The 20,428-nt window shown below is 47.1% G+C and overlaps 1 protein-coding gene across 2 annotated transcripts in view; it reads left to right on the top strand.

Moving 5' to 3' along the window:
- The window catches only part of rc3h2 (ring finger and CCCH-type domains 2), a 22,181-nt gene extending 3,697 nt beyond the window's left edge, over positions 1 to 18,484 (top strand). The window contains exons 1-19 of one of the 2 annotated variants that reach the window (XM_023983416.2): positions 771 to 1,135; positions 3,234 to 3,556; positions 3,744 to 3,861; positions 5,223 to 5,456; positions 5,896 to 6,071; positions 7,752 to 7,952; positions 8,279 to 8,411; positions 8,769 to 8,887; positions 9,078 to 9,190; positions 9,462 to 9,725; positions 10,006 to 10,226; positions 10,543 to 10,949; positions 11,356 to 11,493; positions 11,998 to 12,156; positions 12,427 to 12,643; positions 13,277 to 13,361; positions 13,933 to 14,131; positions 14,504 to 14,628; positions 14,977 to 18,484. In XM_023983416.2, the coding sequence (XP_023839184.1) occupies positions 3,326 to 3,556; positions 3,744 to 3,861; positions 5,223 to 5,456; positions 5,896 to 6,071; positions 7,752 to 7,952; positions 8,279 to 8,411; positions 8,769 to 8,887; positions 9,078 to 9,190; positions 9,462 to 9,725; positions 10,006 to 10,226; positions 10,543 to 10,949; positions 11,356 to 11,493; positions 11,998 to 12,156; positions 12,427 to 12,643; positions 13,277 to 13,361; positions 13,933 to 14,131; positions 14,504 to 14,628; positions 14,977 to 15,115 (3,279 nt within the window). In that variant the 5' untranslated portion in view covers positions 771 to 1,135; positions 3,234 to 3,325 and the 3' untranslated portion in view covers positions 15,116 to 18,484. Of the gene's footprint in view, positions 1 to 770; positions 1,136 to 3,233; positions 3,557 to 3,743; positions 3,862 to 5,222; positions 5,457 to 5,895; positions 6,072 to 7,751; positions 7,953 to 8,278; positions 8,412 to 8,768; positions 8,888 to 9,077; positions 9,191 to 9,461; positions 9,726 to 10,005; positions 10,227 to 10,542; positions 10,950 to 11,355; positions 11,494 to 11,997; positions 12,157 to 12,426; positions 12,644 to 13,276; positions 13,362 to 13,932; positions 14,132 to 14,503; positions 14,629 to 14,976 lie in introns of those variants that run through there. The other variant, XM_023983415.2, reaches the window with a different exon arrangement.
- Positions 18,485 to 20,428: the final 1,944 nt, after the last annotated feature.

The raw sequence follows: 20,428 nt of genomic DNA, 5'->3' as shown, positions 1-20,428 counted from the left end.
TAATCCCCCCCCCCCCCCCCCACACACAACGTCTTCCACAAAAAGATACAATGTAACATTTAGCTGTACACATTGTCTCTACACATTTGCCCCTCACATTTGGTTCTCCTCACACATATGCCCCAGTCAGTCCTCGCATGCCGCCTGTAGAGTTCTACCAACATACCAACATTCCTCAGAGAACAGCATGTGTTCTATAATCTAAAGGACTGCCTGTTATTCTAAATGGACATCATGCAGTCCGCTGATGGACAGCCCTCATGTTAGCCAGCCGGTTGGTCCCCGCCCCTACTCCTCTACCGCCCTCCAGGAACCTGAACCCTTGGAATGCTAGGAGCAGTGAAGACATGTGCGACTTGAAGGTTGATCCTGACGGACTGGTGCTTGAGATTACAGCATCGCGACCCCAGAGTTAGAACAACGTGTTCTAGACCAGCGGTCCTCAACCTTTTTACGGTTACTGTACCACCAACTGAATTCTGATCTGCCCGGAGTACCCTGAAGTAACCCTCGTGCATTTGACCAATAAGCCTATATTCTCATGAGTCTTCTCAAGTACCCCCTGTGGACAGGCCAGGTACCCCCTGTGGATAGGCCAGGTAACCCTGTGACAGGCCAGGTACCCCTTGGATAGGCCAGTAACCCTGGATAGCCAGGTACCTCCTGTGGATAGGCCAGGTACCCCTGTGGATAGGCCAGTACCCCCTGTGGATAGGCCAGTACCCACTCCGATTATATGAGACTGTATATCACAAGGAGACGGTTAACATGATCGGGGGGCACCACGAAAAACAGGATGTCTCTACAGTGTACAGTCCGGAACAGGTGGTTTCAACGTGACACTGACTCACTCACAGTGGTTCAAATGATATTTATGGTTTCCCGCCCAGTGACTTCACCGCATCTAACTTAAGCGCGAAAAAACTTCCCCCGGTAGCCTTTACACGTTTTGTTGTCACATGCATTTTCATTTTGGTCCGTGAGGCAGTGACCGAGCTCAACTGTTGTGCGTGAAGCTCGTGGCGTTAATATTCAGGATCAGCGCCCTCGCGGAAACATGACACGCAAGATCAGCACGGAGCTGTCCACGCGGCAGAGGCAATGTGGACACATCGCTCCCTTGGAAGCTTGGATGGTGCGTAATTTTGCGGGGAAAGTAGTTGAATGCGCAAATAAAACCAAGTGGTTTTATTTACTTGAATAAGTTACTTGCGTTTTATTCTGCAGAGTATATCAATGCAAAACTGTCCAAGTGTTTATCCTATTTAGAAGCTTGAAGAGCTTGATATTTTAGTAGCCTAGTTAGAATTGTAGGTAAGCGTGTCATTTTATGCAACGTTTCATTTTTTAATTGAAAACTTTCCTCACAGAAACCTGTACTTCAGGGTCAATATGCATGGCGACTCCCTCTGTCTCTGCACAATGATTGATTGTGAACAGCAGTGCGTTCTTCTATTGCATAACCTGTATAGAGCCAGCTCTAAACCAGCCTGATGCAACTTCTTCATGCCATGAATGGGGTGAGGGGTGGGGATGGTGGTGCAGTTGGTTCCAACTAGCAGCTGCCTGTCTGTCTGTCTGTCGATGCAGCTGTTGCATGCAGGGAAGTTAAGTCGTGGCTCCCGGTGCTGTTGCTGCTTGGATATGGTACGGTTGAATTATTTCCCTCTAATCTGGGACTGATTTAGACCTGGGAAATCAGGTGGGTGGAATTAATGATCAGGTAGAACAGAAAACCAGGGTAAGATTTGAAGACCCCTGATCTAAAGGCTTGCAGACTTGCTTATCGGCCAGATCATCAGGAGAGATTGACTGCATCATTGCTGGTCTTTGAAAGAAGTATTGACGTGCTGAAAGTACTACATCAAAAAAAAAGAAAATCCATACAAACCCTACAAGACATGCAATCAGGGGTCTCTTTACTGTCCCCAAGTTGAGAACAGAGGCTTGGTGATGCACAGTACGGTAAAGAGCACTGGCTTTATTCATGGGATTCTCTTCCACCTCAGGTAACTCAGGCAAGCAATAAAATCACTTTACCAAAAAAAAAAAAGATAAAACAACACCTCAAGGAACAAAGAGGACTGTGAAGAGACACACACACACACACTCTACACACACACCCACACATTGTTCTTAGAATTATTCATTCATTTCTTTTTCTTTGTTTTCTCATCCTTCTTCTTGTGGTCATGTTGTTCTTTGTTCGTGGTGTTATTTGTTGTCGTTGTGTGGACCCCAGGAAGAATAGCTGCTGCTTCTTCAACGGCTAATGGGGATCCGAATAAAAATAAAAAATCATCACCTGTAGTGATTATGCTGAACCAACTGGCTGTCTGAGCATGTTCTCTCCATCTCTGTGTCTCCCTCTGTGGCCATCCTGTCGCTGTCTTGAATTTCACTCAGAGTATTTATAATCCTGTGCTCTGTGACGGCGTGCAGAGAGAGAGAGAGAGGGTGTGTGTGTAAATCTGACCTTGTACTCAGTCGGTGTATAAATCAGACTGATAGGACAATGCCAGGGCAGGTCACCTCCAGGGTCAGTAGCCAGCCAAAGAAGGCCTCTCCACCCTAACCCAGGAGGAGGCGTGATGGACTGGCAGGGAGGGGATCAGAGAGAGGGTGGGGCTGGGGCGGGAAAAAAGGGTGGGGTTAAGGGTGTTTTACCGACTGGGGTTCAAATCTCGGGTCTCCTGTTTTCCCGAAGACTGTGTTAGCCCACTGAGCTAAAAACCCTATGCATTAGACCAGGGAGCTAACGCAGTCTTCAGGTCTCGGGACAAGGTAACTCATCATGCGAGCGTGATGACCACCTCCCTTACAAATGGCAGTGGGTAGTGGAGGAGAGGGGTGTTTGTTCACAGGCAGGGGGGATAGAAGGGAGGGAAATAGAGGGGGGAGAAAGAAAGCGTGGAGAGACTGCCACCCACCACTCTCCTTTCTCTTCCAAGATTCTGATTGTGAAACGGCTAAGGCGTCTTTAGCCACTGGGTGCCAGATGTATTGCGCATTTCACTCGAGCAGTTTGCACCTGTGGTTTTTGGAAGGCAATAAAAGACAAAAAAACGAAACTAAAACATGACAGGCCAGTTTCCCAGACACAGATTAAAAGCCTAGTGCAGGACTAAAAACCTTGCTCAATGGAGAATACATGGAGTGCATGGTCTCTCTGGTGATGACCGGTTTGCTGCTGACCTGCACTCTGACCTACTTTCTCTCTTCTTCTCTACCAGTTGTCATTGAGCTGTCGGGGCGTGGTGGCATGCGATCCCCCTGAGTGAGACACCACCCTCCAGAGGTGACAGCAGGCAGGACAGGCAGCAGGATGCCAGTGCAGGCAGCCCAATGGACAGAGTTCCTATCCTGCCCCATTTGCTACAATGAGTTTGACAGCAATGGCCACAAGCCCATCAGTCTGGGCTGCTCGCACACCGTGTGTAAGACCTGTCTGCACAAGCTGCACCGCAAGGCCTGCCCCTTCGACCAGACAGCCATCAGCACTGACATCGACCTCCTGCCTGTCAATTGTGCCCTGCTACAGCTGGTGGGAGCTCAGGTGGGTACAGCACGTGTTGTTGTTGCTGCTGTTCTTCTTCTTCTGATGATGATGACGACGATGACGACGATAATGATGATAGTGACGATAACAACAATGACGACAATGATAATGATGATAACAATGACAATGATGATAATGGTGATGATGATGATGACTTGTTGTTGTGTTTGTGGTATGTTCCCAGGTCCTGGAGTCCCAGCCTGTGACTCTGAGCAGTGCTGTGGAGGTAGGGCACTATGAGGTGTGCAGGGTGTGTGTGGAGGAGCTGGCTCTCTATCTCAAACCCATCAGTGGAGGCAAAGGTACCAGAGCACAGAGCTGTGTTGATAAATGCATGCGTGTGTGTGGCGTGTGTGTCTGTGTGTGTGTGTGTGTGTGTGTGTGTGTGTGTGTGTGTGTGTCTGTGTCTGTGTCTGTGTGTGGTGTGTGTGTGTCGGTGTGTGTGTGTGTGTGTGTGTGTGCGTGCGTGCGTGCGTGCGTGCGTGCGTGCGTGCGTGTGTGTGTGTGTAGAGGAACACAGCATTTCCTGTTATTCTCAGGGTCTGAGTTGAATGTGGTGGGAACGTTTGCGTCAGAGCATGTAAAAGCAGCGACAATCAGGCTTCAACCCGGGAAACCTATCCACTCTGTAAGGCGATAAGGAACCTGGGCCCCCCACACCAACACAAAGCCAGAAGCCACACATTATATCAAAAGGAAATGTAATGAGCCGTGTCGAAGTAGTTACAGTAGTTTCATAGGAATCATTGAATTAGATGACAAGATTAGATTAGACAAGAAAAAAGTTAACAGCCAAAATGTTTTTTTGTTTTTTTAAAGTTAAACTAATAATATCACTTTCTCCTCCACCACTTTGTCCCTTGGCTCCCCTGCATGTCAATTCATATCCAGCATATACTTGATTACGTCTCATTCACAGATACACAGCATATTGTAGACTAGATGATCTGTAGCAATTATTGCAGGACGGAGGATGGGGAATCCCTCTCCTAGGACCCATAAAGTGGTGTGTGTGACGGGCAGGGACCCTTGAGTGCTTTTAAAAGCCAATTGTCGTGCCGAAGTGGTCTGTTTATTGGGTGTAATTCACCTGGAAAGCTCTCTGTGGCGAGCTGAGCGGTGCAGTTAAACCGCTCGGCAGCTTCTGTCAACTGTTTTTGTGATGATCACAGAAATAGAGAGGTTACTGAGGTCATCCAGCCCTGCCCTTTTATTGACTCACTGTAATAAAGTGTTTTAAGACACTGTTTTCATCACTCTGGCCTGCTATGAGACATTTACTAGAGAAATATAGTGTTTTTCTGTTGCGGGGGGGGGGGCAACGTACAGTTTCTCTGTCCCCATACAGACTCATTTTAGACTATAATTAACCTGTCGCTCTGGTAAACAATAACTGAGTGTGGCAGGGAGCTGTCTCTGTGGTAATATTTAAGTAGCCTGGTCCCAGATCTGTTTGGGCTGCCAATAGGAGTTGCGTTTCTGTATAGCACTTTGTGACATCGGCTGATGTAAAAAGGGCTTTATAAATACATTTGATTGATTGATTGATTAATTGATTGATTGATTGGCAAGGCACCACAAACAGATCAAGGACCAGGCTAGTATTTCAGTGTGTGCAGGACCTGTCTTCTGACCTTTGACCTCCCCTCTCTCCACCATGCAGGTGTGGTGACCCTCAGTCCGAGCGCGCTCAGTCGACCCATGCAGAGGAAGCTGGTGACACTGGTCAACTGCCAGCTGGTGGAAGAGGAGGGGCGGGTACGTGCGGTGAGGGCGGGCCGGTCGCTAGGGGAACGTACCGTCACAGAGCTCATCCTGCAGCACCAGAACCCACAGCAGCTCTCTGCCAACCTGTGGGCCGCCGTCAGGGCACGGGGATGCCAGTTCCTGGGGCCTGGTGGGTGGTGACCGGATAACACACCTGTCAATCATACCAACTGATGGTGATAGGAGAGTACACCTGTCAATCACATGATGAACTGATGTGTTTTGTGAATAAGTGATAGCCGTAAGGTTTGCTGTGGGCTGTTGAACCTCATAGAGTCTGGCGTCTTATGATGATTACTCATAGGGCAGATTCTGAGTGGGGGGGAACTCTGTTCCTCACACATGATCTGAGTTTTGAGTTTCAAGTCTGAAGACACCAATGGAATTGCCAGGTAGAACTCCCACCCTGGCCTTCGGGATTCTAATCTCCCCATCCCGTTTTACTGTAGTGACATTAGGCTGAGGTATCAGGCGTTGTGTACTAGTGTGTACGAGCAGAGCTCGTGCGTTTGAGTACTACAGTACTACGCCATTTGTGTATAATGAAAGCCGTCTGTATCGTCATTCAGCGATGCAGGAGGACGCTCTGAAGCTGGTGCTGCTGGCCCTAGAGGACGGCTCAGCCTTGTCCAGGAAGGTACTGGTGCTGTTTGTGGTCCAGAAACTGGAAGCTAGGTTCCCTCAGGCCTCCAAGACCTCCATCGGACACGTGGTCCAGCTGCTCTACAGAGCCTCCTGCTTTAAGGTAAGACATATTTCTATTGTGTTGTATATGATGTTGTACATTGGTGGGCAATGTTTGCTCTCACGTGCACGTATGATGCACTCGCGCACGCACGCATGCGCACACACACACACAGACACACACACACACACACACACACACACACACACACACACACACACACACACAGATAGATACACACCCAGGGGTAATAGAAAGGACATTGATTCATCGGTTTCACCAAAGTGCTCTAAAATGATCACTTGATCTTACTTACCACACTGCTATAGATATCAATACACACTATGCTGTACCACCAATCCCATTTGATTAATGAACCACTCTTACTGAAGAGCGACTCCGTCTGCCATCTTCTGCCCCCTGGCACTTATGATGCCCAGCAGTGGAAAAAGCTTCAGAGTGTCACTTACCATGTGCACAGATGGTGTTGCTGAATCTCTCCTGGAGATCTAACAATCTGATCTTTGGTTTAGATGTGTATAGCCAATTGTGGCAAATTAGCTGAGAACGGAAACACGTACAACTCAAAATGGTCCTCTACACACTCAATAAATATCTGAAAACTCCAAGTGATGGAACGAAACAGTCTGCTGGTGACAAGGAAGTGTGTGTGTGTGTGTGTGTGTGTGTGTGTGTGTGTGTGTGTGTGTGTGTGTGTGTGTGTGTGTGTGTGTGTGTGTGTGTGTGTGGTGGTTGTGTGTGTGTGTGTGTGTGTGCGCGGGCACACAGACAGACACAGACAGACACGACAGTCACACAGACACAGACAGTCATACAGACAGACACACAGACGACAAACACAGACAGATACAGTCAGACAGACAGAAACAGAAAGTCAGACAGACACAGACAGTCAGACAGACAGACACAGAGTGTCAGAAAGACATAGACAGGCAGACAGACAGACAGGCAGGAAAACAGACAGACAGACAAACAGGCAGACCACAGACAGTCATACAGACAGACACAGACAGTCAGACAGACAGACATACAGACACAGACAGTCAGACAGACAGGCAGACACAGACAGGCAGACAAACAGGCAGACACAGACAGACATACCAGACACATACAGACAGTCAGACAGAACAACAGACAGTCAGACAGTCAAGACAGAGAACACAGACAGTCAACAGACAAGGACAGACAGACTAACTAACAGACAGTCAGACAGACACAGACAGTCAGACAGACTCAGACAGTCATACAGACAGACACAGACAGGCAGACAGACAGACAGAGGCAGACAGACAGACACAGGCAGTCAGACAGGCAGACACAGACAGTCAGACAGACAGATAGACACAGACAGTCAGATAGACAGACACAGGTCTGTTTTAGCGGCAAAGGTTCTAAGATAGAGATACACACACAGATTTATTAACATCCTCACACACTTTTTGATTTCTGGCGTCTTATGATGATTACTCATAGGGCAGATTCTGAGTGGGGGGAACTCTGTTTCTCACACATGATCTGAGTTTTGAGTTTCGAGTCTGAGGACACCACGCAAATGTCTGCCAGTCAAATGAGAGGGACGCAGTGACATCTAGGCTGGCCGGATGTTTATCTCTGAGCAATATCACAGTCTCGTAATTGTATGACCTCCCCCTCTCCTCTCCTCTCCTCTCCCATCCTCTCCTCCGCCCCCCTCCCCCTCCCCGTCCCTCCCCCTCCCAGGTGACCAAGCGTGACGAGGACTCGTCGCTGATGCAGCTAAAGGAGGAGTTCCGTACCTACGAGGCTCTGCGCCGCGAGCACGACGCCCAGATCGTACACATCGCCATGGAGGCGGGGCTCCGTATCTCACCTGAGCAGTGGTCCTCCCTGCTCTACGGCGACCTCATCCACAAGTCACACATGCAGTCTATCATTGATAAGGTATAGCTCCCTGCGTCCCCATCACTGTATCACTTCGCTCATCGTACCAATCAGGCATCGCTACAGTGCTACACAGACCTCCACTCGTCACTTAGGAGATTCCAGATCAGTAGTTGATGAGGCACTGGAGAGCCTCCTGACTCATGTGCTAACTAATACCTCATTCAGTCAGTGGTTGACAAGGCAACCATCTCTGTCATCCCAACATTTTACCGTCATTACTCTGACACGCTGCACTTGCTTACTCACTGTGAGCTACTCTAAATGGCCGTACGCCTGCTGTACACATCCCTATGCATCCCTTTTTCTCTCTCTCTCTCCCCCAGCTCCAGTCCCCAGAGTCCTTTGCTAAGAGTGTCCAGGAGCTGACGATAGTCCTACAGAGAACAGGAGACCCTGCGAACCTAAACAGCCTCAGACCACATCTGGAACTACTGGCTAACATCGACCACAACCCAGGTAGATAGAGTATGATCACGCCCCAACTTTGAGGTCAGGGCCCCCGAGGGAACCCAGCAGCTTCCCCCAGGCAGCTGACTTCAGGTTTAGACCGTCACAAATGATAGTACTGGACACAAGAGGTAATATGGTAATACATTATTGATGCATTGTACATTGTACATTATTGATGCATTGGACTCCCTTGACTTGTTGATGTGTCTAGACACGGGGCTGTGCGACAGGTGTGTACTGTACGTCTGCTGTACATGTGGGTTGTGGGTTTGTTTCGATGCTGCAGACACTATGACCACCCAGTATTGTTTCGAAAGCAACTAGATGAGGGTTGTTGATGTCTGACCTGGGTGTTGTGTGTAGACGCGGCGTCTCCGTCGTGGGACGAGCTGGAGAGCGTGATGCTGGCGGTGAAGGTGATGGTCGATGGTCTGGTGGAGTTTATACAGAACTTCAGTAAGAAGAGCCACGAGACACCGCAGGTACGGGAGCTGACAGCCCGCGCACGCACACACGCACACACACACGCACCTCCCTTTAATGTAATAACACCTGTGGAATACGCAAACAAAATACACCCGTTGAATAATACCACGGTGCGTTGGACGAACTCTCTGGTTTACTGTTGTGAGTGACATGCTGTCTGTTTTTGTCTGTCCCCTCCCCATGCAGCCGCAGCCCAACAGCAAGTATAAGACCAGTATGTGTCGAGACCTCCGGCAGCAGGGTGGCTGTCCGCGAGGATCCAACTGCACCTTCGCACACACACAGGACGAGCTAGAGAAGTGAGAGGGAGAACACCGCCACGCTCATTTGCATACGATGAGACATAGACCTCTCTGTTCTTGTCAAGGCTTTCCTGTGAACAAGTGTTGAAACGAACGACACTCTTTTTTTCCCTCTCCCCTCTCTCTCTCCCTCTCTCTCTCTCTCCCTCTCTCTCACTCCCCCTCTCTCCCTCTTTCTCTCTCCCTCGCTCTTCTTCCTCTCGCTCTCTCTCGCTCTCGCTCTCTTCGCTCTCTCTCTTTTTCGCCCCCCCCCCCCCCCCACTCCAAGGTACAGAATGAGAAACAAGAAGATCAGTGGCGTGGGCCGGCCCTTCCCCCTAGCCCAGGGGAGTATGGGTAGTGAGGGGGGCGACTCAGGAGAGGAGGCCTGCGCTGGGGGACTGGTGGGGTCGGGGTCTGTAACAGAGGGGTCCACACAGCTCATCCCCAGGGGAGGCAACATGATGGAGGAGATGAAGAGGGAGAGGTCCGTTGTTAACGGATCCAACGGACTCACAGGCTCCAGCCGCTCCTCATCTGGCTCTATGGAACAGTAAGGCACTTTAATGCTTTCACTTACTGACTGTGGCTTCGTCTACTGACTGTGGTTTCGCCTACTGACTGTGGTTTCACCTACTTTCACCTACTGTGTATTGTTATTCATGATGATGATGACTCATCACTGAATGAGTATTAAACGTTCAAGCTGAAAGTGGAATGTTTCAGCTGGCTTTAATGTGTCATCTGGATTTAGCGAGACCTGTTGTATTTCTAGTCTGACATCCTCTCTCTCTCTCTCTCTCTCTCTCTCTCTCTCTCTCTCTCTCTATCAGGAAGTCGGTTTCTCCTCCAAAGACGCCTGTCAACCACTCCTCAGCTCCTTCTCCCCATGGTCCGGGGTCTAGGGTAGAGTGTGGCTCTGGTCATCCCAAACAAGGGCACTTCCTAATGAGAGGACCCCCTCACCAGCCTCCTCCCCACCAGCCTCAGTCCTCTGAACTGTACTACCAGGACCCCCGGCCTCCCTACGACACACAACCCTACCAGCCAGCCAGTGAGTAGAGCCATGGCACCACATTTCAGAGACAGTGTTTATATCATTTCATGAACAGAGGCAATAGCAGAGGTAACTCTGTTACTCTGCCTGGTAAGCTAAACTGCTCATTTGCATTGCCATTCTATTCACTCTGATCACTCTTTCACTCTATCCAACCTTTTTATTGTTGCTTTTTAATGGACGCAACATAGAAGTGATTCAATCTTTCATTGGTTCCTGGGCCTTTTTGTATACTCTTTCGCCATTGAAATACTGTTTGAAACAGCCGTTTCTAGACTCACTTGATGTCCTCTCCCCCTCCCTGCTCCTCTAGGTAACTACTACACCGCTACAATGCACCACCACAAACCCTGCATGGCCCGCTTCCTGCGGTCCAGCCACGTCCTCGAGTCCTCTCTGCCGCCTTCCATGGCCCCTCCCTACTCCGAGCAGCACCCCTCCTTCCCCCCACCACGGGAGCGCTCGGGTCCTTCTCCCTACGGCCCCCCGCCGGCCCCCCAGTACGGGCCCCTGGCCCCGGCCCATGGTGGCTACGCCCCCCTGTATGACAGTCGGCGTATGTGGAGGCCCCAGCTGTACCACCGCGAGGACGCCAGGAGTAACTCGCTGCCTCCAGAGGTGCTGCACTCTTCTGTGTACCAGCCCCCCCTCCGAGAGAGATATGCCTCCCTGGACAGTCCCTACTGCTCGGCGGGGGAGCACAGAGCAGCGCTGCACAGGGTACGGGTGCAGTATATCCGCCTCCGCATGCGCGCTCCTTAACACGACTGGCTTTGTCATGTCTTTCCCTTGTCCTCCTGCCTCTCCTCCCACTCAGCTCAGCAAACTCATTCTCACCCACATCTTCTCTTCCACCTCCTCCGCTTCCCCTCCTCGTTGCCCTCCTCCTCCTCCTCCTCCTCCCCTCTTCCTCCTGTTCGATCGACTTTTGAAGGCTATGATTAATGTTGTTGTAGGTGTTTATTGTACATGGGGGAACTCTCACCCAATCCTAACCCTTTTACCTCTTTCCTTCTCTCCCCCTCTCTCTCTTTTTCTCTCTTTTTTTCTCTCTCTCTCTCTCTCTCTCTCTCTCTCTCTCTCTCTCTCTCTCTCTCTCTCTCTCTCTCTTTCTCTCACTCTCCAGGACTCTTATGGGCGTGTTCCTCTTGGATACGAGGATCTGTTCAAGCGGAAACAGGAGCAATGGGCACACCATCACCACGGCAACATGAACAGGCCCTCCCAGTCCTCCCCCGTCTTCACCGTAGACTTTGGTGCAGAGGTACGTAGGCCTGCACGCACGCAGAGTGTGTTAGTGCATACATTATGAGCACGAGAGAGAAAGAGCGAGAGAGAGAGGCATAGAATGACAGTTTGTGCATAGAACAAGTGTAAATGGCATACTGTAATCAGTTTTATCCACTCCTATGCCCCATGAAATTAAAGTCTAGAAATGCTCACATATACAGTCCTCTATGTGTTGTTTGTGTGGGTTTTGATTCTGACCCAAAATATGTGTTGAATACAAAGCTATTTTAGAGTGTGACTGTTGCTGGGCAACTGGTAGCTAAAGCATAGATAGTCACATTATGTTTGTGGGAGTCCTCTGAGGGAGACAAAAGCAAGGATATTAATCAAATACAGCATCAACCTTCCACTTCATTTTGTGACTTTCTCGCCTCCTCTCATCCCTCCTTATTCTCTCTCTCTCTCTCTCTCTCTCTCTCTCTCTCTCTCTCTCTCTCTCTCTCTCTCCCCCCTCCCTCCCCTCCTCTCTCTCTATCAGCATGACAGTGGAGGTGATCAGTGTATGAACTGTAAGTACCGTGGTGAAGAGCGTCTGGCCCACTACTCTCCCTGGTCCTGTGGAACCATCAGTACCTGCATCAGCCCCTTTGAACCAGAGCATCACAACGCCTCAGCTCACTCCTGCTCCGAACACTCAGTGAGTCTACCCACACACACACGTTTGTATAAAACAAAACATATATCAACTCATATATCAACCACACACCCTCTTAGAAACACAACTCTATATCAACTCCGACTCATATTAATATGCCCTAAGGAACATGACAACACGATAAACACATTTGAGTGGGTACTGTACATCATGATGACTCATTGTCTCTACATTGAAGTATGGCTTGGACAAGTAATCAAATAGAAGTGCAACTTCCAATGACTTCACTCTATAAAATGCTGTGTCTTCCAGGAAGTAGATAATGGTGAAAGGAAGCGGTGGCTCCACACATTTGAGCCGTACCGTCGTCTGAAAGACGAGGATCCCATCATCCCATTTGGAGAGGGACCCATCATCTCTAAATGGGGGGCTATCTCCCGCGCCTCCCGTACAGGGTACCACACCACTGACCCCGTCCAGGCCACAGCCTGCCAGGGAAGCAACAGCACCACCCCCATCAACTTCAGAGGTGAGGAGGGGATAGTGGTGGCTAGGCTTTAGCTTAGCGGGTTAATACACTGTATTAACAGGGAACTTGGGTTCAAACCTTTCGGTTACAGCGGGGGGAAAGGGTTCTAACATGTAGAAGTGAAATGTTGCCCCTAATGTTGACTTCTTGTCAATTCTGCTATACCATTTGACTTGTAATCACTCTGACGGTGTGTACTGGGTGGAGCCGACAGCTGCGCTGAAATGACAGCAGTAGGTATGAATTAAGAGAGCTACTCCGTGTTAAAACCGTCAATCATTTAGAATTATTGTTCATTTGTAATCTAAGGTAACGAATGTGGAACATTCTGTTTAGAAATAAATATCTTCAGCCTCAGAGAGGTGCAGAGCTCGCTCGGGCCGGCCGCTGTGCTAGCACCGAGCAGAAACGTGTTAACGTGTGGAGGGATTATAGTGTGAATATGAATGAAAGTTGTCTTTCATCTCCAGGCCCTGAATGCACCCAGGCTCTCTGCAGGCTCAGTGGAGCCCGGTTCACTGCAGTCAGCGCTCCCATGTATTCACTTCAGCAATAGTGTGAAGGGGCGGGGAAATGCACTGTTATAGGTTGTTCACTGTTACTGTTCTAAATCTATGGTTGTTTATATTCCAGATTATGGTCCACACATCGGTCACGGTGACTACAGGTGGAGCTCCCGTGGGTCTGACTCGTCCAGCCACTCTAGTTTCCTAGAGAGGTACAGTACAGACTCTGCACCGTACTATACTTTACTGTACTATACGACATACCATATCTCATCACCCCCTTTTCTCTCTTTCCCTTAAACAAAGGCATTGTCCTGTTTTTTTTTATTTCTGTATTTTTTGGGGGGGTTCGTTTTACTTCGATGTCCTCCTGTATGTTTGCAGCGGAGCATCCACTTGCTCGCCGTGACTGTGTAGGAGGTGTTGTTTTCAACCCTCTCCTCCTCCTCTCCTCTCCTCTCCTCCTCGCATTGTGCTGCAGTCGGTTCCTTTTCTCTCTCCTTAGACTAAAAATAGAGCGGTTCTCTAAGCTCTCTGCTTGTTTGCTGCCTGTTCACGTTCTGACTTACAGTCTCTGTGTTTATGATTGGAGTGGGGAATCTAGTCCTCTGTACTCCACAAGTCTCTCTCTTTACTGTCAGTACATAGGCTATTTACATCATTTCACTCAGAAGGCACATGAAATAACATTACAGTATAAAGGCACTGTTTTACGGTCACTTTGAATATCTGAAGCAGCACATACAGTGAAGATATTGTAAATGATTTCCTGTGTGTCCACAGTGACCAGCTGGGAGTGTGTGAGCTTTCTGCCCATGAGCGGTCCTTCAGCAGTGGAGAGAAGGCTGGTGCAGGGGACCTGCTGCAGACTGACTACTGTAAGGACACGACAGAGAGCGAACCGGACAGAGACATTGAGCTGGAGCTGTCTGTACTAGACATGGAGGACGTTGACCTGCAGGACAACAGTCAACAATCTGAGGTGCAGGGTAGTCGTTATGGCTGCGTTGACACAGGCATTCCAATTCTGATCTTTTTTCCACTAATTGGTCTTTTGACCAATCACATCATATATTATCACATCAGATCTTTTTCAGAGCTAATCGCATTGGTCAAGAGACAAAGAACTGACAGAATTGGGCTGCCTGTGTAAACGCAGCCAATGTCCTCTTAATAATGTGTCTCATTAATTGATTGATTGGTTGATTCATCATTTGTCTCTGTCCTCCTAAGGGAGGATCTGTGTGGGAACTGTAATGTGGTGCAATGGTACAGCATGGGCTTGAGTGATGTCATCTCTGTGTGCCTGTTCTTCTATTACATCACTGACTGACTTTTTATCTGGATACCCTAGGAGTCCCTTGAGCTAAGGGACCCCCATCTCCTCACCCCTCCCAGCAGTGAACCCCAAATGAGCCAGACAGACAAGCTGTCCACTGACAAGATGGATGCTCACCTGCTGAAGAAGATGGCCTTCAGGTGAGCTGGGTCAACTACTATCCTCGCCTCAACCAGTGTCTGGCAACCCGAGACTAGTAAACACTAAACACACCAGTAGCAAGGCTGAATATTGATGTGGTCCTTACCTCATCTAGGACAATCAATTCAATTCAATAAACTTTATTTATCCCCAAGGGGCAATTATTTTTGGCAAGCATGGTCATAACGTGGTCATACACACATCACGTACACGTGGGTGAGAACTTGACCTAGAATAAACATGTGCTCCCGTACTGCACCTTCTCTGTTACTGTCAAGGAATATAAAAGAGATCTCTTCTATGTCTTGTTCACTGATCGGAGCCCATACTGTACCTCTGTGTTCCAGGAAGTCTCTCTCCCCTGGCGGTCTGGGCTCAGGAGGCCTCAGTGTGGGGAAGCTGATGATGAGAACCGGCCCTCCAAGGCTTGGGGACATGGGCCCTCGCCCCAACACAGGCCCTGAGATGCTGCTCAACGGCAGTTGAGAGGGCAGAGACACCCCACCGCTACAAAGCTCCTACAGCTGCTGTCACAGTAACATCTTAGGGTCGTATAGGCCTGTATCATCAGACACCGATCAGGTCTCCCCCCCCCCCCCTAATATCACTAGTAAAAAGGGTACATGCTGTACAGTATGCTCCTTCAGACGACAGCGAGTGTCGTTTTCCAACGTGACAAAGAGAGACTTCTGGTTTCGACACAAACACCAATAGGCTCCATCGTATTTCCTCTTTTCTCACCCGGCAGGGTTTTCAATCAATTTGTTTCTTGTTTTTTGTTGTTGTTATTGGTTTTGATCATATGTTTGTTTGTGTGACCTGCTCGCTCTCCACTGCCTTCAGGGATGGTGATGATGGTGTTTAAAATGCTTCATATGGCATCCAATGGTCTTCTATTCATTAGTTCTACAATGTTTACAAGGTGACGAAGGTGCTCGGCACTATTGGGTGTGAAGGCTATCAGTATCTGTTGATATTGGATGATAACAATAACAATACAATACTATGTATCTGTAGTCATAGGAATGATATTTGCATGTCGAAAATTCCAAGTCTTTACTTTCAAAAGGATAGTGCTAATTGGACAGGGTTTTTAGGTCAGGAAAGATGTTTTTTTTGTTTTTTAAAGGAACAGGAAGAAGACTGTGTTACCCTGTGTGCAGTGTCATTTGTTGGTCTCAAGCATTTCATAGACGAAATTCAAGATGATGACGATCACTCAGATATCTCACCGATGTCACCGCAGTCACGTGTGTGCACAATTGTGGCCTTTCTTTTTTTTTGTTGCTGTTTGTAAAATATCCTCTTATATTTAGGCCTAGCCATCGGGTTCATTCATGGAAAACACCAAGAAGTCTAACATGTATCAGCAATCCTAAATATGATCGACAGATGCCACCGTCATTTATTGCTATAGTCTGAGCGGCTGCGTCCAGTGATTTGAATCGTACTTATCTACCGTACTGTATATGAAATAACACATCATACTGACATTTATCTGTGCCCTGGAATCTCATGACATATCAGCTCTTTTTAGTTCTGTGCACCAAACTCATAACCTGGGTTTACTATAACAGAGGATCAGCAAATCACCGGGTGAATCTAGTGTTCCTTTTTATGCTGTCTTTGTTTTGTCTCTGTTCTAACTTTTTACAAAATGTGTTTCGTTTTTTGTTTTCTTTGAAGCATTGCTAACTTCCGTGAAGTTGTTTGTCGAAATATTTTGTATCAGGATCTCTGTTTTGTTTTGTTTTTGGTTGTCGTTTTTCTTTTAAAGAAATGAAACCAATTCATCAGTCTGTCTCTATGTTCGTGTTTCGATCAGAGTTTTTCCTGCTGGTCAACTGTCAAACCGATACAGTCCGTCCTTGTTTTGTGACCGCTATAATTGTTCATGCATTGGCCTAAAAGGGTCAGTGTTATTTTACTGCAGTTTTGTGCACTGAACGTTCTGTTTGCTGTCTTCTCCTGCCTGTGGGGGTGAAGAGATTTGGGTGACGCTAAGTGTTACAGCACTTAGGAAAACTCTCCTATTTATAATAGGGTTTATTTTTTTACGGTCTGAAAGGAGGCAGACAGGCCTAGTGAGTGAGACACAACTTGACCAGTGCTTCCTGACCCTTAAGGACTGCCCTACAAACATACAGGCATACAGTATATTCCCTCTCTCACAAGGACTGTCGATGGTCAATACTTTATAAGCCTACTGTAAGCATTACTCGCCTAATATATTTCTGTTGTTTGTTCCCCTTTTCCTGTATAAGACTTTGACTCAAGAAGTCTTCGTAGTGCCATATTATGTACAACCAATCACTTGAGTTCCTCGTGTTCTCAACAGGGCCCTTTGGTGGGCACACATAGGAGGTCTGGCCCCAAAGGAGACATGGCAGCGGCGTCTCTTAAGGTTTAGAACTGGTCAAGCAGAAGGGTAGTATAGTGTTGTGATTATAGGCTGCTCTGCCTCCTGTAGTTCAGGTTTGTTCCAGCAGGGAGTACTAGAGCCCAGTCTCTGCAGCCCTCAGGGAGGAGTTCTATAGCTAAGCTACTGATCTGACCGCATCTTCAGCACTGAATATGATGGGTGATGAGCGCAAGTGTTTACATGAACAATCTTGTTTAATGTAACTTTTCACCACATAAATGTGTTCAAGGAGTGATTTATCATTTTGCTATGATGTTTATTTTCTTTGTTTTTATTCAATACCAATATGTGTATAATAACCCTGGTGGGAAGGGGTTGGGTACAATAAGAACATTACTGGGAGTTATGTAGATAGAATGCATCCCCTGTGTGTTCCAGTGCCTGTCTAATGAGGCACTGGTGTAAGGATCTGATCGCACCACACTTCCCACCCCATCACTGCCAGATGTTCTTAGTACCCACTATTCAGCCAGTGTAACCCTACACCCCCAGGTCATGCATGCTAGTCCCTCTTGTTGTCATGGCGAAGGAGGAATGATTCTGTAGTTGTGATACAACACACCCAGAGCTGTAAGTGTTCTTCACATGCCCACTGTGTGGCCACGCCAAGTATTGTAGTCTGCCTGCAGCATTTTACTGTTTAACGCTTTTGAAATGCTTTATTATTGATTATGATCAATTTATTATTACGATTACTTACTTACTACCATCATTGGTTGTGTTGTAGTATTTTTCTCTGGATGTAGTATTTTTTGCTTCAGTAGAATTTTGAAAATTTGCTGAATAGTTAACAAAGTTAGCAGAGAATGGTTTAATGTAAGCCGGGAAACATTTGCCTATTTGTTAATTGTGCAACTATGATGAAACTGATGTTTGAATATTTATGTCTGTATTAGACATTTTCTTTGCAAATCTATTGTTCGATTGAAATTGAAATGAAATTAAAGATGGTACACACATCCATCATTATTTTCTACAGGTGGCACCATCGTTAGATGGACTTACTGCTCATTTACAACAATATGTAATCAGATTTCAATAAATATTGTTATAGAGGGACAAATAAATGTTCAGAAAGAGGGAACTCTTGAGACAACCTAAAAATGTCCACGTACATGAATAATATGTATTCCATTTATTTCATTTGAAATATCACTTTGTGAAAGGTTTTCTTTCGCTTATCTAATGGCATTGCAAAGGCAGGGTTTAGTTTGATCTGCTGTACATACAGTATGTGTTCAGATGTGACCAGCCAACTGCCTGACCTGTTGATTCTCTTTGTTTCCTGTTTGCTCTTTCACTGTCAGCGTGGCCAAGCAGAATACTCTGATACTATTTGGATGAATCAGTATTACCTGTGAAATCAGAGGGAGATTTCAGTACCTGAAACATTGCATGCTAAAATAAATGAAAAAACCAAACTAATAATGTGACTGTGTCCTGTTTCAACTGATTTGGGATCAACATCAAGTGCAAGTGTGAATGACACTGTGTCTCCATCTTGCGGTCTTTGGTGGGCTGTGACCAGAGCCATATAGTGATATACACCATGTCTAAATATAGTGGGCTGTGACTATTCAGTTTCATGTGCTGCAGTTACCTAATACCTATCCTACTCACTTTCCCTCCAGCTCTAGTTAAACAGAATATGTCAGAGGTAGATATAAACTTTTCTGACATAACATTTCACACTCTTTAGTCCAGGAACATGATGAAACGAGCCTTGACATTTTGGTGTTGCAAAACCTGTCACTCCCTGATCTGTTTCACCTGTCTATGTGCTTGTCTCCACCCCCCTCCAGGTGTCGCCCATCTTCCCAACTATTTATCTGTTGCCAGTTCGTTTTGTCTCGTCAAGCCTACCAGCTTGTTTTTCCGTACTCTTGTTTTTCTTGTCCCTGTTTGTCTAGTCCTCCCGGTTCCGACCTTTTCTGCCTGCCAAGACCCTGAGCCCGTCTACCATACCATTCTGCCTGCCCTGACCTCGAGCCTGTCTGCCGTCCTGCACCCATCTGACTCTGACCTGGTTTACGAACTTCTGCCTGTCCTCGACCTGCCCCTTGCCTGCCCCTTGTCTATTATTCAATATCAGACTCGAACCATCTGCCTCCTGTGTCTGCATTTGGGTCTCATCCCCTGTCGTGATAAAAACCTGCATTTTGATTCTGATGTTTTCTCAGGGTTATGGGACCAGTGGGGAGTTCCACAGATATGCAACAGGAACCATATGTTCATCATCCACCTTTTCTGGTGAAACCCTGATCTTTAGCACATTTTCAGGTCAGGTTCACTAGTATGACAACCCCACCACTCTTGTCAAGTGGGCGCAACAGTGTCTCTACTTTCTTAGGCGGCTAAAGAAATTCAGGTGAAGATGGCCCAGTACATCACCATGCTCCCACCCATCCAGAATATCTACTCAAAACGGTGCCTGAGGAAGGCCAGCTGCATCATCAGGGACCACATACACCCCAGCCGAGAGTTGTTCATTCCCTTACCGCCGCGCAGACGTATCGGAGCATGAGGTCTGATACCAACAGGGTCAGAGACAGTTTCTATCTACAAGCCATCAGTCTGCTGAACACTTGAACTGGACTGACCACCTGCTCTGATTCTCCACACTAGCACACATGCACTCACTCATGCACACAGCCACACAGACATACACACACACACACACACACCTGTATCTTTGTATTTTGTATTTTTTTAACCTGTATTTTTTTTCAATTTAAAGTTTTAGTAAGTTTTCTTGTTTTTCAAATCAACAAAGAAAACACATTCCACATTCACAGATGTGGCAACCATAAATAATATAATAAAATATAAAACAAATCAAACAACAAATTTGCAGCAGCACTATCTGTGATCATGTTAGCTACGTCCAGCTTTAGCTGAGACAACGAGCAGAGAATTTACAGCACCTTAACACAACATATATAGACACTCATTTCCCAAATCACATCATTCACCCTGTCCAATTTGAAATATAGTTGAGATCAGAGTCTATCAAACCTGGGCAATCCACATTTTAAATGTAGGAGAAGAATTAGAAGCCCACAGTAGGAGAATACATTTCTTAGCAAGGTAAGTACAGTCATAAACACATTTTCTCTGTCGGGATCAAGAACAAAGTCCTGCTGGGCATTAAGAAGATAGAGACACAGGGTCATACCAAACTCTACATCTAGTATGTTCCGTGCAACAGTATGTATAGATTGCCAAAATCTGGTAATCTCTCTACAACTCCAAAATACATGCACATAGGTTCCACTTTCAGAGGTACATCTTTTACAATCAGGAGAAATGTATGTATTCATTCTATGGAGTCTCACTGCGGTGTAATACAATTTGTACAAAAAATGTGTAATTAGATT

The sequence above is a fragment of the Salvelinus sp. IW2-2015 genome, linkage group LG4q.1:29 (assembly GCF_002910315.2).
Source record: "Salvelinus sp. IW2-2015 linkage group LG4q.1:29, ASM291031v2, whole genome shotgun sequence".
Classification (NCBI taxonomy): Eukaryota; Metazoa; Chordata; class Actinopteri; order Salmoniformes; family Salmonidae; genus Salvelinus; species Salvelinus sp. IW2-2015.
The sequence above is the reverse complement of the archived record's forward strand: the minus strand, read 5'-3'. Positions and strand labels throughout refer to the sequence as shown.